This window comes from Alexandromys fortis, unplaced genomic scaffold (genome assembly GCF_014885135.2).
Source record: "Alexandromys fortis isolate MF-2015 unplaced genomic scaffold, M_Fortis_MF-2015_v1.1 scaffold_93, whole genome shotgun sequence".
NCBI classification, from domain to species: domain Eukaryota; kingdom Metazoa; phylum Chordata; class Mammalia; order Rodentia; family Cricetidae; genus Alexandromys; species Alexandromys fortis.
The window spans coordinates 2,714,298-2,740,032 of record NW_026067970.1 but is presented as its reverse complement, the minus strand read 5'-3'; the positions used below and the strand labels follow the sequence as shown (position 1 = coordinate 2,740,032).

At 38.4% G+C, this 25,735-nt stretch overlaps 1 protein-coding gene across 1 annotated transcript in view; it reads left to right on the top strand.

The window, feature by feature from the left end:
* The first annotated feature begins 1,664 nt into the window (after positions 1 to 1,664).
* The window catches only part of Skap2 (src kinase associated phosphoprotein 2), a 155,063-nt gene continuing 130,992 nt past the window's right edge, over positions 1,665 to 25,735 (top strand). The window contains exons 1-4 of the mRNA XM_050155487.1: positions 1,665 to 1,884; positions 10,696 to 10,801; positions 11,365 to 11,390; positions 19,778 to 19,885. Coding sequence (XP_050011444.1) covers positions 1,818 to 1,884; positions 10,696 to 10,801; positions 11,365 to 11,390; positions 19,778 to 19,885 — 307 coding nt within the window. The 5' untranslated portion in view covers positions 1,665 to 1,817. The remainder of the gene's footprint in view (positions 1,885 to 10,695; positions 10,802 to 11,364; positions 11,391 to 19,777; positions 19,886 to 25,735) is intronic.

The following is a 25,735-nucleotide window of genomic DNA, read 5'->3' as shown; positions in this document are numbered from 1 at the left end:
AGAATTATTTAAGTAGGATAAAGGGAGGAATAATTTTCTTAACATAGCCACCCATAGGATAGTCTCCAATGTAGGAAGGAAATGATTTTGTAGTTTAATGACAGTTCTCAATTTTTTTCCAGTTGGAAGAACAAAATTCACTTTAAACTCGACAAAAAAGAATTTTAATTTTTAGTAATCTTTTTACAATTTTTCACATTGCTCATCTGGGTGGAATTTTTGATTCCATTTTAGTTAAATAGTCACTTTGAAGGTGTCTTTTTTGTTATTATTTTTCATGTTTTACTTCAGTGGTTAAGTTTTTGTCTGCTGTTTTGTAAGACATGGGCAACTAAATATTCTAATTCTTCCTTTTAAAATTAGTGTTTATTATCTCTTTGAGAATTACATAAATATCATAGTACATCTGAGTACTAATTTTTATGAGTACTCTCTGAAAAAATGCAGGTATTTGTTCTTTGGTGCTGGGAATTGCATATGCAAAGCACATACACTGAGCTATCCCCCAGCCCTGACATTTTTTGATGAAATATTAATAGAGCTATTATTCTGTGTTAGGCTTAGAATTCCAGGTGGGGATGACACTTACTACAAATTTCACTCTGTAGGAATTAGGAAATAGTATGGTTCTCAAAATCAAATCTCAACACAGCTTAAATTTATTTATCAGAGACTTGTTTCCATTTAGTCAGAATCTCTGGGCTAGGAGTTGAGAACCCACACGTTGGTAGTTTCTCTTTGTTACTCTAGAGCAGGGTAAGGTATAAGGAACATTGGTCTAAAGAAAGCTGCAGGGAAGAAAAAAAAAAGCCGAGCAGAGTAGTTCACACCTTTAATCCCAGCACTCGCGAGGTGAATCCCTGAGTTCAGGGCCAGAACTTATTTTTTGAGTTTTAGAGTAAAATTGTAAGATTTAAGGACAGAAGGTTCAGTCTTTGCTAACTAAATTAAACAGATTTTTATGTATTTATTCTTATAATCACTACTAGAGATTATAAAATACTTATAGGTGGGCAGCGATACAGGTGGATTACTGGTAGCACCAACTTAGCTTTCCTGCTAAGTTGGGGGTGCCTGCCCCCAAAAGGATAATGTCTACAACTTCTGTCAGAGCTACGGAATCATTCACTCCAAGAATAGGTAGAAAAGTAACGTCAGGGCCAATCAGAACGCTCCCCCGTTTCTCAGGAAGGACTGGCGGAAAACGGGATATTGTTACCTTCAATCAGTGGGACAAAGAGAGCCATGCTAGTGCGTGTGTGGGGGGGTGGATACTTCCTGGCGGGTTACCAGATGAGGGGGTGAAACCTTGGTGGGGACGAGCACTAATCAGACCTCCCCTTAACAGGAAAACGTGTAGGCATTGCGGAGAGGTTATTTTCCGGAATCCTGGAGAAAGAGTGAGGGGTGGCTACGGCACCAGTACCAAAAATGGCGCGGATGCACTTCAAGGCCCGGTCAGGTGACCCAGCTCCAATCCGCTCTCTTCCCCCTGCGGCCCCTCCTCCAGCACCTCCTATATGTGGGCGTGGACTGCCCGGAGGTGTTGTGGGCGTGGCCTGCCTGGAGGCGCTTTCTTCGGACCCAGAAAGCAAGGGCTGCGCAAGCGCAGTCGGGCTCCAAGGTCGTTCTCCCCGCCCCCTCGCCCACGGCCCCGCCCCATTCTCCCGGGCGGGGGCAGGGCCCGGCGTCCAGCGACCGCTGGCTGGAGAGCCGGTGACTTCCTTGTTGTGAGTCTCGGCCTGGCCGTGTCCTGGCTCGTAGCCCCGCGGTGCTCACCCGGACGGCCAGAGCGAGTCTAGGTCCCAGTCACAACCATGCCCAACCCCAGCAGCACCTCCTCTCCCGGCCCGCTCCCTGAGGAAATTAGGAATCTGTTGGCAGGTAAAGAGCGGGAAGGGGGCGGTGACACCGGGGGCGGGGGCGCGGGACGGCGAGCGGGCAGGGACAGAAGCGCTCAGCCGTCACCTTCTGCGGGCCGTGGGGGCGGGCCGAGTAGGGGGATCGCGGTGCCGGGGTGCCCGGGTGCCGGACGAGAAGGGAGTGGGCGTGTATGCCAAAATGTACTGATCTTCCCTTCAGAGCCGGAGGGTTAAGAGTTTCCTACAGACCGAAAAGTGAGGGCGGGATATGGACAGCAAATGTTGCCGAATGCCTGTGTGAGAACTGCGAAGATAGATGTCCTAGCTGTAGCCCAGAGTGACTGGCCAGCAGGGGTGCATCTGTTAGCAAAGAGACTGTAGGGCCGCTGGTGTTAAGAGGCAGGAAGTGAAAAGGTGCTATTTCCTAAGCCCCCATTTTCTTGAGCAGTCAGGTCACACGTTTACATTTTTGAGGGCTGCCCGATTTTCAAATGGCCACTGCCTTCAGCCTCAGTAACTATTACAGTGAAAAAGGGAAGGATGTGTTCAAAGTCCTACTTCCTGTATCATGTGATGAAAGAACTTCATCTTTGCACCCTCATCTTCCCCTTTTCGCGTTAACATTCCCATTTATAGGAACTTTGGGGGAGCTGAGATGTGGTTCCTCAGTGCTATTGTGAATCTACTGTTAGGTCAGTGGTGTACGGAGGGGTGTGTTTCCACCTGAGGATCAGGGAAAGCTCTATAGTTCCGCACAAAGTAGAAAATACTTCTTTTTAGAGTGGCATAAGACTTGCCTATCCTGATGGTCTTGGATACCATCATATACTTGTAGGATTCTGGAAGTTGGAATAGTTTCAGTTTGGTTATTTCTAAAATATTTCTTCCGATGCTGATCATGGATAACTGGATTAAAAAGTTTCTCCTAGACGCTTATGTTGTGCGTTGTGTATTTTAATTATCGGGAAACAAGGTCATCTAAAATGTAATAATTGAAATATGTTACTGTTGCAACACTGTGAGAGCAAGCATCGTAATACCTTGTTGGGTTGTTTGTGTCATGAATACGATGGAAAAATGCAAATACAGACTTGTGTTTGAACGTGATGCAGGGTGATGATGTACTATGTCATTCTGAGAAATGCTTCTTGTCATTAACGAGTGTCACTAAGAGAAACCATGAAAGACCTGTAGACGGTGATATAAGGAAGCGTTTATTCCATTATATGAACACTTATAGGACAGTTTTGTTTCATTATAGTTAACTTTTTGGGGGGGGTGTCCAATGCTGGAATTGCATGTTTACAAAAGGGTCTTAATAATTAGATCAGAAAAGTGTTTTATTTCAGAAACGTCAGTGTTTTCAGGTTACTCTAGGTCTATTTTTAATAAAAAAATTACCTCTGTTTATCTTTTAAAACTCGACAGCTCCCTTGTAGCAAGTTATCCCATGGATCCACAGCTGTACTTCTGACATAGAATGTGTGATATGAAGGCTGTGAGACCCGTCTTTCTCTGACACTAACAGATTGCAAGTCCTTCTTGTGGCTTTCTCTGTATCATGCCAACCAAAGCTCAGAATTATCATTTATCCGCTAATGCTAACTTTCTGTGTAGTGTGCCATCTTTTAAGTTAGAGGTTGTACGAGCACAGTTTTTGAAATTTACTTTTTATAAAATGTATGAGGGATTAAAATAAATATTAAGACAATAAATGTTTGTAAATTATAGGTTTGCATTCCATTTTATTTTTGAAGCTGTTTTTAGCTTATGCATCAGTGCAGTGTGTAGTCAAGGAATTAAACAAGTGAGCTAGCCTTCTTCATGGCGTTAAACAACTTTTACATATTCAAAGATGATTGTCAAGATTTTATGTTTAATTAACATCTCTAGACTATGCACTACAGAGTTATCTCACCCTTGAATCTTACTGGGATGCATGTTGATGGCTCCATCACTCAAGGGTTTTGGGTGATAGCACATGATTAAATATAGAATTGTAAAATTAGAGTGCAGTGTTTTAATTGATTGGATTTTAGAGAGATTGCTGGCTTACTTAGGCATTCTTATTTAAACTGAAAATGAGATACTGTTCCTGGTACTTATGAGTAGTTAAGGCTCTTAAAATTTGTGGCACAGTGTGAATTAGATGAGGAACCAACCTTTACAGGAATTTAAAATCCCCTGCTTTCAGAAGAGAGAAAAAAGACATTTCACTTCATGTTCCATACACTGATTATCTAGGTGGTCATATGTCACACGTATTAAGTGCTCGCTTTATGGAGATGGGTGCTCAAATGTAGTTTTTGTAATCGTGCCTTTTCTTTGTCTTCGTGTTGCTTTCACATCATAACTGTAGGCTGCCATCGCAATATTTGTCCCCTCCTCATTCCTTTCCTCTTTAAAAACACTGTATGGAAATGCAAAACTAAGTTACTACTCCTAACTCACAGTAATATTCTTGAAAAATGACAACAGAGTTTGGACAGTTATAGTTTCTATAGCATCGGTATACTAAAAAGCGAAGGCCTATATTTTTTGAAAATAAGAAGTGTTAAATTATTCTTTTTAGAACAGTTTATATAACATCTTGTTGAATCAACCTTTGACTCCCTCCCCAACAATGGAAGAACAGGTTTATCTTGGATAATTAAAACCAAAGGATAGTCCCAATTCTTGGCCGTTTAATCTTACCCCATACCCAAATATTTTGACTAGGACTAATAGCAAGAACGGTCTTGATTTATGTGGGTTCTCCCCTGGCAGGCGAGAAGGTGAGCAGCTCTGGGAGCGCTGCCTGCTGCTCTCGTTTGTCTAATCACCCTTTAAACGTGGGCTTGCCAGAGTTTGCAGTGGGGTGTTTGGACTCCTCCTCCGTTCACAGCACGGCAACACGTTTTAAAAGGAAAGCTGGAAGGGTGTGTTACCTTCTTCTTCTTCTTCTTCTTCTTCTTCTTCTTCTTTTTTTTTTTTTTTTTTTTTTTTTTTTTTTTTTTTTTTTTTTTTTTTTTTTTTTTTTTGGTTTTTCGAGACAGGGTTTCTCTGTAGCTTTGGAGCCTGTCCTAAGAAATTCAGACTAGTATTAGAAGAAAATAGCTATCAGTTTTGCGTCTCAAATAGAACAAACTTTAACAAAGTGACTATATGGTTTCAGCAAAGTGACCTTGAGTTTTTGTTCAGATGGTTTTGATTAGAAATATTGCCTTTTCCCCCTGTTGGGATTTCCAGAACTATATTTTTCTTTTTAAACCTTCACGCAGTATAATCAATAATCCCTTTAGGGGCACTTGATTAAGAACGCAATTCAGTTGATACCAAGGTAGGATGTTTTCAGTGCCAAATACAGTATGGTTTGTTTCTCACACTTTCAATTCCTGTTTATGATTTGGTCAACATTTTGGTTTTATTTCCCATATGGGAATTATTTATGGTATACCTATCTAGTATTTCTTCTGGAGCATTGGCTGAGTACGCAAAGGGAAGAGTGCCACCTACTGAGTCCCCAGTCGTCACCTGCTTCTCAGTACCTGGATTGTCCAACAGAGCAGGAACAAGCCTGTCCCATTTTGGCAGCAGAACCTAATGAGACTAAAGTTGCTAAGAGAACATTTCATCTGAAAATGAAATCAGCCTGTGGCATCTCTAAGATACTTTCTTCTACAGATAGGGATATGAGTTTGCATATCAAGGGATCAGAAGTTTATAGAAATTTTGTCTGGCTCAAATAGTATCAGTAAGCGAAGATGTAACATTAGGAAATTTATTTATCTATTTATCTTAAGAGTAACATGCCTTCTTTTTTCTTGCTGGGGGCTATTTCGACATGGCTTTCCACTGAAAGTGTTTTTGCCTTGGATTACTAAGTAAGGCTCTTGGTGTTATGCACATGTAATTAGTTAATCTAATCTTAATCAGCATTTGTTTCTTTCAAAACCTCTAAATTTACTAAAAAAAAAAATGAGCGGGCTGTAAGATTTCCAAGTATGTGTATCTCAGCTGATATTCGGCTTGACATACTTACAGAGAGAAGGTAGGGCTGCCAGAGGAGGAAAAGCCTCTGGCGATTTGAAACACAGTTCAGTTGTCTCTCATAAATTGAACATTAAGTGTCGTATATGGGTGATAAAAGTGGCATAGGCTAGGTTTTATATACTCATTATTCATTTAGTTTGTCTTTTTCAATTAAAGCCAAGTCTATCTTTTTTCATTCCACCGAGTTTACATTTCTTTTTCAATCACATTCTGAACACATTACAATGGATGCGACCCAGCAGTGGGTGGATATAGTATAAATCTCAGAATAATGTGCTACTCACTGTGGCTTCTTTGAAAATGTGTGGTGAAAAGATTTTGATTAGATCAATCTAAAGAGGTTGAAAGATGGCCAGGCTTATCTTTCAACAGCTCAGCTTCTTATCAAAATAAACCATTTAGTTTGTAAAGCCAGTTTTGAGAATTTTGTAGCTGATTGGATTATAAAACTCAGATAACGCTTCAGCCGTTGCACTTGGTGGTCTGTGCTCCTTCAGGTCTCTTTCCATGTTAAAAAAGCCCGCAGTTCAGCTGGAACGTGGGAAAGTGCAAGGTAATCCAGGGGAAGGCGCTGACTAAAGCAATCAATAACTTTTCAATTAGCCAGTTTCCAACTTTGGGTATTTGGCTCCATTGATCTGCATGTGCCCAGTTTAATTGATTGTTATATTTTCCCCGGTAGCTGTTTGACCAGTCCATTCCCTGTTTTAACAGGAAAGAAAGTGTGGTCCTGTTCTGATGGCAGCTGAAAGTGTAGATAGACTTTACGTTTAAGGCATTAAGTTGGGTGACAGACAGCTCAAAGAACACAAAAGTCTGGTTCACACCACAAGGTAGGAAAACACGTGGAATTAAGTAGTAAAGCCATCTGGGGTGCCAGGATTGGTTTGTGCAGTTATTTTATTGGTCTGGGACTTAGCAAAGGGTGGTGGAGTCATCCCAGTCCTTGCTTTCTCCTTTAGGCAGATTCAGGCCTTCCAGAGGTGGTGTGTGTGTGTGTGTGTGTGTGTGTGTGTGTGTGTGTGTGTGTACTAGGTGGAGAGAGGAGGGCCTTTACCACCTCCAGGCTGTAGGTCTTGTTCTAGGGTGTTCTGTAGTGGTGGAGGGGATGCTGAGAGCAGGTGTTGAACTCTCACTGCCTCCTGGAGGAGTTTATTACTGGAAGAGTTTTGTTCTTATACCTTTTTGCTATTTGATCTCCATGGAAGTTAGTAGAAAGCATAGTGTGTGTGTGTGTGTGTGTGTGTGTGTGTGTGTGAGTGAGAGAGAGAGAGAGAGAGAGAGAGAGAGAGAGAGAGAGAGAGAGAGTTCTATCCCTGTCCTCACTCTAGAGGAAGACAGACAGGGTGGCAGTTTTTCTAGGAGTTCATATGTACAAAGAAAAAGAAAACAAAAAGGAAAATGGAAGTATCATTCAGTGGGTAGGGTGTTAAGTGCTTGCCTCTCAGGGGTCAGATGTCTCCTGAGTGGCCTCTGACTTAACTGCTTAGGATTGTTGAGCCAGAACACGTCATCTTTTAATTTTGTTTTCAGACCTTAACATTTATGTACAAAGCAGTTGTAAATCTGCTCTTCCAGCTGCCTTGCCCCAGATCTTTACAGCTGTTCCCACTGGAAGGCTTCCTCTTGACAAAGCTAAGGTGTAACAGGAGCAAACATTACCACCACGTTTACTTTCACTAGGGTAACCTTTTCCCGTAGCTAACTTGCGGTTGGAGGCCCATGGAAATGGGGGTGGTTCTGCTGTTCAAAGCAGGCTGTGATGACCTGCAGCCCTCGAGGCTACCGGAGAATAAGAAGAGATTGGGGGACTATAGGATCTGTTGCATTGGTGGCACCTTCTTTCCAAGGCTGTATTAGAAGGAGCCAGTAGCCTCTCCCATCCTGCTTTTCCGTGGCTGGCGCCGGTGGGTAAAGTAAAACCTCAATCCCCGGGTCCAGTGGCCAGTCTGCGCAGGCTGACCTTTTCTTGTAGTCAAATTACCACATTTCCCCGAATTACAGGCCGAAAGGAGTCCGCGAAATCTACATATGAACAGAAGGACACGACCCCTAAAGGAAGGTAAAAGAGGGCCACAGCGGCTTGCTAGCTCACTGCGGCTGGCTACGTTATCATTTGCAGGGCTATTTAGAGCACAATAAAAAGCTTCAAATCTCTTTTTCAACCAGCTAGAGGAGCGCTTGATTTACCCAAGAGTTTTATTGCTGGCTTTTGAAATATTACTCTGGCTTTGAGGTACAAAGCCGCAGATCCAACCCCATTTGTCTGGTGTGACCGCTCCAAGCTTTGCATTCTGCACCCAGCTCTCCGTTCCCAGCTACGTGGACAAGAACCTCGAGGTTTAAGGCTGGCTAGGTTTGGGCTGGTTTCTAGAGGCAGGGTTGGGGCACCCCAGGACATCATGGTCCCTGGTCCCTGTTCCGGAGCTAACTAAAGCGCCGGGGAGCAAAGTCGGCGAACTGCGCTGCACCGCTATCGCTGCCAGGACAGGCTAGCGTATTCCATCCGCTAGTTCTGATGCGGTGTGTATTTTAAGAAGCACCCTAGACTTCAAAAGCTTAAATACTAACCAAGTCTGTGGGCAACCAATAAACCAGATTACTGCAGCCTTTCCCAGCACAGTTCTTGTTAAACACTACCACAAACAAAGCAGTTTCTTCTCCGCATTTCTTAGGAGAATTATTAAAAAAGCCAAAAATGTTTGGAAAATCCTTCTAAGTGCTTAAAAGTCTTTTTCTAGGAAAAAGCTTGGAAATAAATTTTTTTAAAAAGACTATTCTAGAAGTATAGATGCTTTCCATACTCAGTCCCCCTCTCGAGAAATACGAATTTTTCCTAATAATGTTTTCTCAAAATAGAGGCTTGGGTTCTCATCTTCAAAACATTTTGGGGAAGCTTTTAGGAAGCAGCGCATAGAGCATGTAGCCTTCTTGTTGTTTTCTGAATTTTTAGAAAACTGAAATGACCTTTTAAAGAAATAACTCGGGCAGTAATCGTTCTGTTATTGCTTCCGGAGATAGAAAATAGATCCTGTTTGTTTTAGCTGGGATTGCATAATGAAAATGTAAAATAGGCAATTAAATACTCGTGGAAGAGGGAATTAAAGACAAACATTGAGTGAAAATAACATTAAGCAGACTGTTCACCAGTCTATGTGCCCCTGAGTCTTGCACGTACAGGGTGAGTTTGGGAGAGCTGGCAGCAGAAGCCTGCTGTCACTTGGTCTGCCTTTTAAAAACAGTCTCTGTGTGGATACTATGGAAGCCAAGGATCTTTTCCTTCCCCTTAAAGTTTGCTTGTCCAAAGGAGACTTGCTCCTGTGGGTGGAAGCTGTTGCTTCAAGTTTTACTGTTTTGAGCCCACTTGAGAAATTGTCCTACTTTCACTGGCTTCTCACGATGCCTGTTTACTCCTTAATTTAGGGGCCACAGAAGGAAAGAGGAGCCAGGACATTTTGTTTTCATTTCATTTTGTTACTTAACTTTTTAACATATTTGTTGTTATTGGGCTTCAAACTAGAAGTTATTAAGAGATTGTTTTGTGTTTTAATTTTATTTTTCCTCTTATATTCATTGGTTTAGCAAAAATTAAGCACTTTTATAAATCTGTAACAGCTTAATCCATATTCCTCACTGAAGCAAAATATTTTTTATAATCAAGAATTTAAAATTGATTACATTCTGTGTATATATTAAGTTTTTAGTGGTTCATTATAAATACAGTTGAGATTATTGCACTTTTCATTACTTGTGTGTAATATTATGTTTTGATCTTTTTACCAACGTAAACTAAGAGACAGAGTAATTAGATAAAAAGAAAGATACACATCTTTCCAGTGTGAAATGTGGGTGATTTTTAAAATTTTAATGTAATTCTTTTAGAGATGTTTTAAAGTGAGCCATGAAATTGTGAAAATAAAATACATGTAAGCTATCCAATATTTTATGAACAATAAGAATGGACATCTTAGAAACATCCAGCAATCTCTTGGACTTTACAGGAGAGAGAATTAGCCAACCAAATATTTAGGAGTTTACTATAATTTCGGAAGAGACTGTGGAAAACATTATATGAAGCCATAGAAATCTATTTCCTAGACACTACATTTTTACATAATAGAAGAACCCATTTTTCACTTCTTTATTTAAATAGTATTCCAGGTAACTAAAAGCAAGGTGGGAAGCATAGCTGGTTACCGTTTGATTTTCGGGTGGCCAGCACGAGTGGGGCAGGTAGCAAGGAGGGTATAGTTTGGGAATCTTGGCTAGAAAAAAAAAGGATTTATTTTTTCCGTTAAGCCTTAGATATTATGTGTTTCTGAAAGTGGATTATACTGAAAGAAAAAAAAAAACAAACAAACCACACTCTTGCCAGAGATTTTAGCTTCTCTTTATAAAATATTGCAAATGACTTGTTCTTATAGCAACTTAATTATAAAACAACAGTAGCGCTTGCATAAACACTTTCCACTTGCTTTATAGAAAAAGAGAATTTGTTTCATGGGGCACCATAGTTTATTAAAGCTTGTGTTCTTCCTGGTTTAATGGTGGCATACATTCAAATAGCATTTGCTGTGCTAAGCATCAGTTGAATATACAGATTTTATTATCTAAGTGGTGAGCAGATTTGTTCAACTTAGTTTTTGAAACATACTTCAACTGTTATGCTTTGGACTGATAAATAATTACCATGGATTATTAACACTTAAGTGCAGAAATAATCTTTGACCTATTTGTCTTCACAAAAATGGTTCTTTTCTATAATTTGTATCCTGTTTTTTTTTTTTATTTCATGGTTTAGATGTTGAAACATTTGTAGCAGACACACTGAAAGGGGAAAATTTATCCAAGAAAGCAAAGGAAAAGAGAGAATCTCTCATTAAGAAGATAAAAGATGTAAAGTCTATGTAAGTTACTTACCTTTTATTACTAATTTCCTACTCGGAAATAACTCTGTAATTAATGTTTGTTATGGAGTTAAATTTTACATGCTGATTTATTAATGTGAAGTGTTTTTAAAGGACAGAAATGTTTCCATTATACTGGTTTTAAACACAGATGTAGTACCGTTTTTGTTTATAGTTGTATGTTTTTTTTAAGTATGCTAGCAAAATGCTGTGTTTATTTTGAGTGCCTGAGGACATATTTTAGGATTTTACTACCCATCAGATCTTGAAAAAGAAAATCCTTTAAATTGTTACTGCATTAAATAAATAAGTGTGATATAGATATTAAAGATATATGTCCTGCTATTGGATTTTTAAAAATTCTCTTTCTTTCAGACTTAAATCTTTTAAAATACATGTGTTATAAATTCCTAAGCCTCTTGGAATTGTCATTTCAGGATAGAAATAGTTTTTCTCTAGATGTATATTTATAATATAGATTTTAGATTTAAATTATTGCCACTAATTAGACCTTGCTTTGGTTTTCAACCACATTTAAATGTTTTATTTTCTTTATTTTGCAGCTATCTTCAGGAATTTCAAGACAAAGGTAAATTCAAATCTGAAATGACTTTCTTTTGTGGAGACCTTCAAGAAATAATCTAACATTCTGAAATTTTATAGTTGGGATCAAAAATTTACTTTCCATACTGTGCTCAGACCTTCAAGATGAGAGTGCTAGCTCCCCCTGCTGAGAGGAACATTAAGACGCACATCTAGAATCCTACACACTTCATAATCTTAAGGTTTTATGTTTGTTAGTGGGAGCAATCTAAGTACAGGCATGTACCTGTAGTTGTACATGGAGTCAGGCATGTACCTGCAGTTGTTGCACACACAGTCAGGCGTGTACCTGCAGTTGTTGCACACACAGTGAGGCGTGTACCTGTAGTTGTTGTACACACACAGTCAGGCGTGTACCTGCAGTTGTTGTACACACAGTCAGGCGTGTACCTGCAGTTGTTGCACACACAGTCAGGCATGTACCTGTAGTTGTTGCACACACAGTCAGGTGTATACCTGCAGTTGTTGTACACACAGTCAGACATGTACCTGCAGTTGTTGCACACACAGTCAGACATGTACCTGCAGTTGTTGCACACACAGTCAGGCATGTACCTGCAGTTGTTGCACACAGTCTGGAGTGTACCTGGAGTTGTCGCACACACAGTCTGGAGTGTACCTGGAGTTGTTGCACACAGTCAGGTGTGTACCTGCAGTTGTTGCACACACAGTCAGGTGTATACCTGCAGTTGTTGCACACACAATCAGGCGTGTACCTGCGGTTGCACACACAGTCAGGCATGTACCTGGATTTGTTGCACACAATCAGGTGTGTACCTGGATTTGTTGCACACACAGTCAGGCATGTACCTGGATTTGTTGCACACAATCAGGCATGTATCTGGAATTGTTGCACACACAGTCAGCTGTGTACCTGGAGTTGTTGCACACACAGTCAGGTGTGTACCTGCAGTTGTTGCACACACAGTCAGGTGTGTACCTGCAGTTGTTGCACACACAATCAGGCGTGTACCTACGGTTGCACACAGAGTACTTAGATGAAGCAGAGGTGAGCTGTCACCCATTGTTGTATCACACCACAGAGATTGTTTTATGGGGGTGTAGGTGGACATAGGCTGGGTGATCATGAGTCATGCTTTTGTGGCGTGAGATGGGACACAGGGTTTACACATGCTAGAAGGCACTTAACCTCTGAGCTATGTCCCTAGCCCTTAGGTCATGTTTTTAAAGGCTGAGTAAAAATAGTTACAAATTTTATTTGATAGCATGAATAATATGTTTTCAAATGCTGATCCTTATTTTTATTTTGGTTCTTTTGATTTGAATAAATATGTACTTTAGAGATAAGAGTTTGGTTTCATTGTTTTTGAACTCTATGGGAGTGCAGGTGAGGTGACAGTTTGCTTTAGATCCGAGAGACTGTTGATTAGAAGGCACTGGAAGCTCCAGGTCCTTCGTATTTCCAGTTCTTTGAGAGGACTTGCGTACTGTCCTTATTTCCACGGTGCTAACTCACAGGTCATGACTTTCAGCTTGTGCATATCAGGGTGAAGACTGCACTGGGAGGTCTGTTAATCTGTGGGACTAGTTCTCAGTGTGGGCGAGAAGACAGTGTGGCACCTTTTTACTGGCTCCCAATAGCGATCCCTGTTTATCTGAGAGGAGTGTAGATGAGAGAACAGCCACAACCCCAGGACACCAAGCTCTTAGCACCACACACCCAGTCAGTTCCCAACAAGTCACACCGATGTGAGCTATGTGGACCGGGAGAGGATTTGCCGTACTGAGATGCTGTAAGCATGATCAAAGCTAAGAGCAGGAAAATGTCTCCTCCTTTCTAACTTACAGTTCTGTGCCGCAGGGAATCTGAACTGAGGGCTTATCCTGCTGCATTCCTTAGGTGAATACAAAGATGAGTGTGTCCATTTGATCATGATTTTTCTAACACAGTGCGTTATTTGTGAAGAAGTGTTAGATACCATATCTTAGCTTGTCTTCAAAGGCATATTTTGCTGCACTGATAATTTATTGAGCTCTTATTGTGGCTTAATTATTTGTACATTAAAAAATTTTAAGCTAAGAAGACATGATAATGGGAAGCCATTGTATAATTGCATGTCATTTAGTAATAGTGCAGGGGCTTTCCCTGTGGGATTCTGTTTTAGAAGTTGTTCAGGTGTGTGGATATTAAAATTACATTACCGAGACACATTCTTTGTCTCCAAAGAGAATGGAAGTTTGTATAGTATTTGATAGAAATTGAAAAATGAGCCTAGAATAAGAGTTCAAATAAGGTGGAATGCAGAGATTTCCCCATAATCATTTTCCTCTGAATAAGTCATTTGCATCTCAGTCCTGCTGTATTGAGTTAACTAATCACCAAGAATGCCTGCACAAAGTAAGCCCGTGGACAAATTAGATGTATACCTTGGAGAAATATGAGAAGCTGAGTAGTTTTATGTCATCACACCCTCACAATACATTCAGCTTTGTTCTAAAAGGACTATTTTGTAGCTTATTAGGACTAGGAAAGGACATAGACTTAATAGTTACCAACTGATCACCCAGCGTGCATCTTTAAAAGATCTCCATGTTGAATGAATTCAGTTCTGTTTTGATGCTACTGTCCTGCTTACGTTTTCCCCTGGACATTTAGGGCATTTTCCTGTGTTTTGAAGTGCCCCCCTTCCTCCTTTCTCTGTCCTGTTTGCTATAGGAACACAGTGAAGTGAGCAGAAACAGGGTTTCCCTGTGTACTCTTGTTTCACATCCTTTGGTAAGTCAATGATAGGTTAATTTTAATATTGTTATTGTGAAAAAGAGGTTCAGGGAGATAGTTCTTAAAATGAATAATTAGAGATTTACTCATTTATAATTATAGTCACTAATTTCTGTAATGTTCACAGGGGTCTGTTTCCTTCTTTGTTCCTTCTCCTGCAGTACAGAAAATCTCGCATCTTGGGATTTACCAAAGCAGACTTTATAGGTTGAAGTATTCATTCTTTAAAACTAGTTAAATTGATATGATAGTTGCACTTTTAGACTGTATAGATCTTCAAAGATTTCATTTGGTATTCTGACATTTCATGAGAATAGCTTGCTTAACTCCAGTGGCTTTTAAATGTTGAGGCTTACTGTTTACTGTGATTTATATTTATTTCCAAAAGAACATATTGTTTTAAAACTTCCCTTCCCATTTATTTGATTTTTAAGGTTCTCCTTATATAATTGGGCACAGATTCCCCATTGAATAGATCTGTGAAGTTGTTAACTTTAGAATAATTATCAGTTGTTTATCTAAATGCTTTAATTTTTATTAAGAAATATTCGAATCTAGGCAGAACATAGTTTGCTTGGTATAGTCCCTGTGCTCAGTAGAAACATTGCCTGTTCATCTAAAGTAAAAACGTTCCTGTCACTGTGGAACTCTCGAGCAAGACAGATAACTAATGTTAGTTTCTTAATTACAATAGGTTTTGATACTATCAAGTGTTCTGCTGAACCCTAATCCTTTAGGTTTAAGGTCTCTACACATTGGAATTATGCTGTGTGATTAAAATTTTTTATTGAGGCAGCGTCTCTCTTTTTAGCCCAGGCCAGCCTCTAGCTCAGGATTCTCCTGCCTCTGCCTCCCAAAAGCTGGGATCACATATGTACACTATCATACCCATAGCATAATTATTTTTTAATTGTTCTCTATCATAGGTCTCTTAAAATGACTTAAAATAATTATTTTTGCAGTTTACACATTGGTATTTTGTAAAGACTGCTTATAATTGAGCATTAGCTAGAATTTTAATGTATATTAGGTCCATGACAAATAGTTATACTCTGGTGAAATCTTTACCTTGTATTAGTCTCAGTAATGATTTTGGCATTACTCCCTTTATAGATTTATTGGAATAAGATAATGTAACACGTAGCAGATGTTCAGTAAGTACTGTCCAGTGTGTATTCACCACTTTATTTTCAAGAGGATTGAAGTTAATTTTGATTCAGAAGTTCAGATTTGAAGATTTTAGAAATGTCTAAGTCATTAAAAGAAGTAGATATTAAATGGGATGCCATTTCAAGAGAACGTTTTTCAGTTTCGTAACTGCTAGTATCTAGCGTTTTTCTTTCCCTGCCTCCTTCCCTTCCTGTGCTAGGCATCTAGGCGTGCACTCTGCTGAGTGCTGCACGCTGGCCAGCACCTGGTGTTTCACGTGATTGTTTTAGATGCCACAGCTCCGGGGCTCTCACCTTTCCCTGTAGCATTTCTCTTCCCTCTAATTGTGGAAACATTTAATAGATTTCGCCCTTAAGACTCTATCAGTATTGTTAACTATGCACAGATTTATTTAGAAAGCAGTTTCCTTTGACCTTCTCATTTGTATTATCTAAGCTTATTAATGGGTCACTTTTTAAAAATAGCATGACTGTTAGGTAAGAGGGTTATGCTAGTGTGTCCTTGTGGAGTGGTCAGAATAATGGAGGCGTGAGTCTTGGGGTTTAATTTCCTTTCCTTACCCTTCCTAACACTATATTTTCAATCGAAAGTTAACTCCATAATGAAATCTGAGCAAATTAAACTCGAGTCCCATTCCACCGCCCCTCCCTCCTCATGCTTTTACAAGTGTGCTAAAGCATGTTTGAGATAATGGGGCCCGTAATGGTAGAAGCCTGTTTCCAAGGAGTCCCAGAGAAATGATGGCCTTATTTTGAATCTCTGCCTCAGTTTGGTGTGAGTTATGTTTATTACCTGTTGGCTGTTAAGTTGGCCTTCTAAGAATAAGAGGAAAATCTTCTGTCATTTAGTGACTTAAAAACTGAACTTCCCCTAAGAAACTACAAAGTAAATGCATAATTCTGTACGTTTCACTGTATGTTATTGCTTGAGAAATTAGATTGGTTAAATTAACTGATAGAGAATTAGAAATTAATTTGTTTTTACTTGGAGTTATCTCTCCAGATTTTGTCCTTGATGCTCTTTGTAAGAGAACGATTATTCTCTAAACTATATTTTAGTTATAATTTCCTTTAAGTGAGCAGCTCTACATATTTATGGATATAAGTGATATTTCAATATGTATATAAAATAGGCTCTAAATTTTAGGTATATTTGGCTGATTATCTGATTATATTTAAAATAGGGTTGTATTTGACAAAATAGGCGATAAATTGGGCAGAATGCCTTCAGTGGTGGTAGAGGTCGTGTCTATGCAGTCGCTGTAGGCTGCGTCTGTAGGCATTTAAGAAAATGGTACTTGATTAAAAGCCATGTGAAAAGGGATGGCTAGCAGCATTATAAATTTCAAAGTAGTTATCAGGGTCCTATGCTGCTGTGGTACAATTAAGCCTTGAAGTTGCCACTAAAATGCAGGAACGGGGAAGCCTTGGATCATTGTCTTTTAGATGGTTAACTTTGTATCGTTAATTAAACTTTTGAAAGTTGTGGGATAAATCAAATGCTTTTCTAGGGAAACAAGAAACAGTATTAATGAGCAACAACCCCATAATTATCCTTGTGAGTACATAACAGGGACACATTCATGTCTTTTCTTTGCGCAATAACTTTTACAAAGAAGTATTTTTAAACTGATCATTAATTTTATGACCACCGAAATGAGATGCAAAATTTATGCTGTTGTCATTGGCACAGGCTCAAGGCACCACGGACATTATGTGTGATTGTAATAGAATGGTTGCCAACTAATGACTCTACAGACATTACACTCGAGCATGCTTTTCTTTTAGATGTCTGATTAGTCTGTAATGCTTTCAATTATGCCTGTAAATTGTATTGGATACGTTTACCTGATGCCCATTGTTGATTTGAGTTCACTATTTTATTACATACACACACACTGAACATTTTCCATTTAATTTATAGAAGCCTTAGCAGGTATAGCTATAGATACTTCGCCCTGGGGAGGAAAGATGCTGTGTGCTACTCAACAGCGACCCCTGTGTTCAGTTACAGAGCCTCAGAAGGGAACAGCCTTCCCCCTTGATTAGATGGGAAGATGGCTGGAAGACAAAATCAGAGGAAGGAGGGTAAAGGGATGGCCCATCTTTGCAATAAAGCCATGCTGAAAGTAGTGTTCTTTTAGCTTAATGCAGTGTGAAAAGGTGAATGCTCCGCACACAAGTACTGTATAGATTCTTGTACAATTGGAGCAGTTCCTGGGAGCAGAGGGTGGTGGTGTGGGGAAGACAGTATTTTCCCACAGCAGTATTTAATTTAGCTTGTCTTTGATAAATACAAATATCACACTGACTTAAAAAATCAATTATTCCAATAAGGAAGCAGAAGACAATTTTGTTTTCATATATAATCCAAACATTATTTTTTTAAAAAAAACATAACCGAACAGATCTTCAACATGTCTGTGACAGATTTTTATAGAACAAATTTTCTTACATCAAATGTTATTGATGTTATGGTTTTTATAATCTTTGTTATATATAACATATACATATAATACATATTGGTATGTGAACCTATGCATATATGGTCACATACATATATATTAAAATAGATAATAGACATCAAAAGTTAAACTCTTGATTTTTAAAACTACAAGGAAGTTTTGAATTTACCTGATCATTTCCATATAGAATGTGAGTATTAAGCCCGAGTATCTGAATTCATGGATTACTTAACTTTATTGTTTTATGTAGTTATAGCACCTGGTATACCAAATGCTAAGTTCTGGTAATGTATATGAAACATTCTGATACCTTAAACATTCAGCAAGGTTTATTTTTTATTTTTTAGTGTGTAAAGTGTCTTCAGAAAACTAATACAACAATTCTTACTTCATTAAAAATAGGGCATAGCAGTGAAAAGTAACTGAAAATTCTGTGATCTTTACTATATATCCCATGTATTATCACAACATGCTCAAAATATTTTTAGTAGCTTTTCATGAGGCTCCTTTTTATGTTTGTAATCAGCACTCTCTTCATAAGAGAAATAGTTTAATGTTCTGGAAAGTACCTTGAATTTCCCAAGAAAGATGAGATCCGAAGAGTTGGTAGCATCTGTACGCATTCCTTGGAATTCTAACGGGGAAGAGATATTACCATAGTTAGTGTATCAGTGATAGAATTGGTAAAGATGATGAGATAGCTGTCTGTATCCTGCCCTTGTGTTTAGGAGGGATGCCACCATCTTTACGTTTTTGAAGATTAGGATGATAGTTGCTCATGGCATAGGAACATTATAAGGAAGTAGAAATTAGCATTTAGTTCTTAAATTATATAGACAGTGTTTTCTTGAAGGAGGCAATGTCTACTCAAAATGTGCAGGAAAATAGGAAGCAGCCATCAAAAGGATGTCAGAGGATGCACACACACATCCTATTAGATAGATGTCAGGATGCACACACATCCCATTGGATGGATGTCAGGATGCACACACACATGTCATCAAATGGATGTCAGGATGCACACACATCCCATTGGATGGATGCCAGAGGACGCACACACATCCCATTGCATGGATGCCAGAGCACGTATATATCCTTTTGGCAAAATTTCCTTCAACTGAAAACAGATAATTTCAGTTATTAACAAATAGCACACTGTTAAGCATATGTTTTCCTGTGTTGTTTAATTCATAAGAAAATAAGTGTATATAACTGGGCTTAGCAAATAGCTAATTTGTTTTTTTTAAGTATTAACATACTTTTTAACTAAGTACATGGGGAAAAAAATCCCAGAAGCTCTTATCATGGGGATTAAATATGTAAAGCAAATAGATAAACAAACCCCTGCAAACCAACCTAGGATTTGGGAACCAAATAGGGAACCGGCTGCCACTTGAAAACAGTGGCTTACATACTACTGGGTGCAAACGGGAAGTGTTTGTAGAGTACCGTGTTTGAATTTAGAGGGATTATATGAGTCTTAAGGCATTTTTCCCCTAATGAAGTCTGCTCTTGAAAATTAACTATTTTTAATCTAATATGATCCTGTGGTGACTTTTAATGAAAGCAGCATTCATGTGGCTTTACGTAGTCACTTTCTCATTACGATTTTTCAAGTTATTGAGGAGGTAAAGGGGATTACTTGAATTTTCTCTGTTGTGTTTTCCACTTTTCAGTTTTTGTTAGATTACCTTATTTGTCTTGTTTAATCTTTTTTTCTGTTTTTTGAATTTGCAGAAACCTTTTTGATCTTGGAACTGGATCTTTTTGGTTCACAAGTAAGCAGTTGTCTGCTGACCTTTAAACATATTTACTAAGTCATATATATCATGATCCATATAAATAAAGTCAAACCTGGTGTTACATAGTTCAGAGGATGGTTTGTTTGTTTTTTCCTGTTTCAGGAACTAAATTGAATGGTCAAACTGACTCCTTTTGACAGCGCACCATTATTTTCCATGGGCAAATCCTAAAAGGCATTTCTCTGATTCATTTATAGGTGATGCTGAGGAGGGGGATGAGTATGATGATCCCTTTGCTGGACCTCCAGACAGTGTTTCCTTAGCCTCAGAACGCTATGATAAGGACGACGATGGCCCCTCTGATGGTATGTGATGCTCTACCGTAGAATATACCTTAGGCACTGTCATACAAGACCGCTGCATGCAGAGGGAGTGGGCTTACCAGCCTGCACAGGCCAGGGTTCCTCACCTCTAACAGAACCTTTCAGGAATGGAAGAGCTCTCTCTAGTGGTCCCAGGGAGGCTTTTTAAGTGCGTAGGTGCTTCTTCCTCTTCTTTTTCTTCTTTTGTAAAAGGACATTCTCTCTAATAGAATTTTTTGGCAAGTGCTGGTATTGTTATGGGAAGGTTCTTAGTAACAGTTTGTTGGTTAATTTAATATTATCAGATTCTTGCTTAATATTTGATTGTGCCCCTTAATGATATTTTTGTATTATTTATTGTATAAATAATGAAAAAGATATTTGGTATATTTTTTCTTAAAACTTCATACAAAATGAGTTCGTAAAATATTAAATCAATTATTTCTACATTGTCTTCTCATATTGAGACAGGTTTTTTCTTTCCAAATGCCCTTTTACTACACATTTTCAGTTTTCTGATTACCACTTAAAGTTGCACCATATTATGCATTAATAGTATGGTGTATGGTGTTAATCGAATTAGTAATTGAGTTTATTATTTATATTTTAGTGATTTTTAAAATCTGTGGACTGTTGTCAGAGTTATGAATCTTACTTTTAGGAGAATTGCCTCCTTTTTGATAGTCAAGTGAATCTATACTCTGGAAACCTCATAAGAGTGATCTGTAGTTATAAATTAAAAATGCATACCAGTGCATTAGCTATGCATATTAATCTGTGCCGCTCCTAGTTTCACATAGACATAGAAATGAAGGATGCTTTTGCCACCATATGATGATCAAACTGTGCAGCTCCGTCTCTAAGTACAATTGCTGAATGAAAATGCGCGTCCTGCCTCAGAACACTCCACATTCTGTGTTGTCCAGATCATTCCCTTTGGAAACATAAATTGCTTTTATGAGGTATAAAATTATGTCTATTGCAGAACAGGGATAAGTCAAGTGCATGCATAAGTGATAAACATTCTAACCACTGACTCAGAACAAAACACCCCTTTTTATATCCAGAACTTTGTCCAATGTGTAGCAGTGATAATCGAATCCATTTTCTGTTAACTTTTGCATTTAATTTCTGCTTTTAAAGGGGGAGTCTTTCCTGTCTTCTATCTTTTACAAAGATCCACATTTCTTTTCACCCACACTTGCTGTCCGTAACTAAACATCACCCTTTCTGTGCTCATCTTTAGCATTTTATAATTGATAAAATAATATTTTCAGGCAAAATAATGAATTATTGTTTAAGTTGTACTATGTTAAGACTCATTACAATTATTTGTTTTGCTTCTCTGTAAAATGTGTATGTGTGTGTGCATACATGTATTTATATTCAAAAGACTAAATATGTTGACGATATTCATCAAGTAGATTTATCAAGTTCTCAAAAATAACAATATATAGGGGCCATTATGTTGAATATAAAACATTTGCAACTTAAAAAGATAATCCAACAGTATCTAGAAATAGTTTAATAAATTTTAGATAAGTGAGTTGTTATTGAAGTATAGAATACTTTTATGATTATTGTCTTCTTTCTTAAAAATAAATAATTTGGGGGATGGTGAGATGGCCCAGTAGGTAAGCCTGAAGACCTGAGTTCCATCCCCAGGACTCACATGGTTGAAAGAGAACCAATTCCCACAAGCTGATCTCCAACCTCCTTATGAGTACTGTGGTACATGCGTGCACCACTCCCGTAAACAAATAAATGTAAAGCAAATTTAAAAAATTATCATTCATGTGCTTTCAGAATCAAAATATAGAAGAAATAGATTGATATGAAAACCTGTTAAAACATATTTAATGGCATATTATGTATAGCACCAGTTTTTTGTTAAGTGTCTGTGTTTATTTACTAGAGCTCTAGCAATCTTAAGCGGATTAGACATCCTGCTTTTATTCTGGTTCATTTTGGTGTGTTAGTAATAGGGTTGCAGCAGCCTTACATTTTCTTGCTACATGGTAGGCGAATTTCTAGACAGTCACTGGACATCTATGCCGACATATCATCTCATTAGTTTGCTTTTTAAAGCAGCTTAGATTTCGTCTGTGTTCTCTTTGATTTGTGGAGTATAATTTCCTTTACACCATCAGTCTAATGATGTGCTAATTACAAAAATGCATTTAACAATAGCTATAGCTGGTTCAGCCTTTGTCAAGTCAGGTTGTAATTTTGTCCTTTTGACTTTTACCTTATGGTAGGCACTAACAGTATCTGAATGTTGATGGATTATAAACTCTAAGCATGATAATGTATTTTTCATAGAGTTAATGTAATTTTCAAGGTATCGCAAAGGTCAAACCTGCACATCTCTGAATTCTAAGTCTGCCTTTCCCTTTAATATTTCTTTTTCTCTGTTCCTCTGGTTCAAAAGTTCACCCAGTTCCCAAATGGCCACCTAATTTTCCAGTTATTCCCTCAAGCCATATGTGTTTTGGTTTCTTTATGGTTTATTAGGTACTGTAGGAAAGTAGCATAAGTTATATCTTCTAATGAAATTCAAACACACTTCAGTGATGCTTCGACTTGATGGCTGCTAGCAATTAAACCACAGCCGTGGAGGAAACGCACGGTCTCCCCACGTCCAGACACCCTGTCCACACTGATGGGCTGAAACAGAAGCAAGAACAAGATCTTCAAACCCTGCCAGACATGCTCTTTCCAGCCTGCCTGCTTTTGTTGTTGTTGTTGTTGTTTGGTTTGGTGTTTTTTTTTTTTTTTTTATTGGCCAGCTGCCTGATGGATAGCAAAATCATAACTTGCTGTGTGCTAACAGGCAGAGTTCACATGTAGGTTATTGAGAGCTGATAAAGGGTTAGATGGAGTTTTGATTTTCGCATTGGACCTTGCTACACCAGATTAATGGAATTTCAATGAGAGACCAGAGAAGCCACAGCTTTGTCAGAGAAACAGATGGAGATTCTATAGTCACGTCTGCTCATTAATAGTAGTTGCGTGAAAGGTGCTCTTTCCTCTATACAAACGAGTTGATATAATTGATTTTTGAGTGGTACATTGAAAAAAAAAGCACTTTATTGATGACTAGACTTGTAGCATAAATAGTGACAGATTTTTATATAGTTTGTAACATAAGGATGTACTTGGGATTTTCTCTCTTTGGAAACACATTTTACTTTTATTTTTTTTAAAGAGAAATATATCTTGAGACCAGCAGCTAAAAAGGAGGAAATGCCATGCTAAAAAAGAATAACAGGCAATGTTTTATTTATAAATGATCGCATGGCTGCTATCAGAGCTGCATTTTGATATGGTAACATCCAAAGGAAAGCAGTTTCTCTTTATGAGCTTCTTGTCTTTCTTTTTTGGAAAATCCAAGATACAAGTTAATGATTGTTTTGGTATCATTGTAGATTACTCTTACAAGTTTAATCTAATCCTGTGGCTGGAGATATGCTGGGGTGCTAATATATACATTCAGTGATCAGATAAAGTTAGAAATAATTAGGCCAAAAGCTTCAAGGGTCCTCCTTATTGAACACACAGTGTGGCGTTTGTGCGCTGAAGTAGTGTGTGTACAGTAGCTGTTAGTCACTGTACAGTGACTTGAGTTTCCACTCTCTGCGTTGAGGCGGTTTTTCATTTATTTTCATTGTTTGTGAACGGAGGCCTCTAACCATACGGCATCACAGCAGATCTCCAAGGGGAGGTGAAAGAATTCACTAGGCTGGAAGACATATATTGGCTCTGCCTGTCAATGATAGGTCGAAGGGTCCCCTTGGGCATTTGTTACAAATCTGAGTGAGGGCTAGACCATAATCACTTCATGGATAAGATTCTGGAACCTCTAGGGTGAGAATGTAGGGAAGCTAAAGTGAAACGGAAGTAGAGAGGAATCTCTGTGTACCTCTTCCTAATTAGAATTTCCGGTAAAATGGACGATGGAGAGCTCTGAGCAGGGGCCACTCTGAGCATATGCACTCATATTTGTCTAGGAAGGGGTCTGTTCCTTAAAACTTGGAATAGAAAATAAGAAAATGGCTCAACTATTTTGATCATAATTTATGACAGCAAATGACATTTTCTTCTTTTTTCATAGACCGTCCCTTAAGAAGCTGAAGTATATAAAAATGATAAAACATGCATGCTACTTATTCTAAAAGATTACTTAAAAAAGTGATGTTCTGGGCCAGCAAGATTGCTCAGTGGTTAAGGCACTTGCTGCCAAGCCTGATTATCTGAGTTTGATCCTAGGAACCCCCTTGGTGGAGATACCTGATTGCTATGAATTGTTTTCTGACCTCACAGGTGCTGAGGCACACGTGCATGTACACATGCACACAGCTGAAATTAAAGATTTTTAAAGGATGCTACGTAGGATTGTATAAATAATGAACTTGCACATTCATTTAACAACGTGAGCTTCGATGTAAACCCATCTACATGCACAGCATCAATTGTATGACACTTTTGAGGACGACCTTTTCCCACATGAAAATCAGTTGCAGCACTAGCCAGTTCTTATAAAAGTCAAGCAGAAGTTGCTGGACTCTTTTCAGGGTGACCCTAGACTATGAAACAATGTATATAACTAATAGAAAATTTCTTTAAGATAGCTGTTTAGTTTTTTTGTTTTATTTTGTTTTTTTTTTTTTACCATAGTACATGTGCTTTTGATATCTAAAACTGTATTTTATTATGAATATGAGAATTTTCTGATCAGCTGGGGATTGAACCAAGGGCTTTAAGTATGTGACTAGCATTGTTTGTCTCCTAAGAGGTTGACTTTTAGCTTGAACCTATCCTGTGTATGTAATGCATATTAATATTTTATTATGTTTAAATTTTTGTTCTTTCAGTATTTAAAATAACTAGATTGTATTGTTTCTTTAGCAATATAGGAACAGTGATCATTTTAGTTATTTCTCTTCTATGCATAGAACAATTTTAAGCATTGGTAGAAGGGAAGGGACTGTAGTTTGGCTACATATCTTACAGGACATTGTTAAGTAAAAGACATAATTTTGTTTAGAAATTATTTATTTGTGTCTATTTAGGGGTAGGGTGTATACCATGCATGGTGTGGAGGCCGGAGTAGCTCTCTCTTTCTATCATATGGGCTCCAGGGATTGAGTTCTGGTCAACAGCATTGGAAGGAAGTGTCCCTTCCCATTGAGCCTTCTCCCGGGCCCTAGAGGATATCTTTTTAACCTGAAAGACAGATTGTGTGACTGGGGTTGAAAGCACACAGATGTGTAATATTTTTATGGTACAAAGTATGAGTGGATAAAAACAAATGTCAATAAGAACCATTCTTTTCTCAGGCTGGGGAGATGGCTCAGTGATTAAACATTTGGCCATGCAAGCATGTGGAAAGGAGTTTGGACACCCACAATTCTTCTAAATGCCGGATGGTGTAGTGGCCTGCCTGTAATTCCAGCCTGGAAAGGAAGGCAGAGATGGGATCCCCAGAGCAGGATCATGACAGGACTAATCTATCAGCATTGAGCTTTGAGTTTGCTTTAGAGATTCTGAATAGGGAAGAAGAGTGCAGGAAGGTGGTTCCTGACATTAACATTGGGCTGACACACACACAATGGATAAAAGAAAAAGAACGTTTTTCTAAGTTTTTACGTTATTTAATGGGACACATTATCAAACTAAAACAAAGTGGGTGAATGATTATAGCAAGATAGGTTAAGTAAGAAAGATCACAAAGTTGGAAAGCTCAGCATTACAAAAAAAATCCATTTTTAATTCAACAAATAAACAGTTATTTGCACCATACATGAAGAAAAGAACAATGAAGGATATATATCAAGAACTTTATTATATATA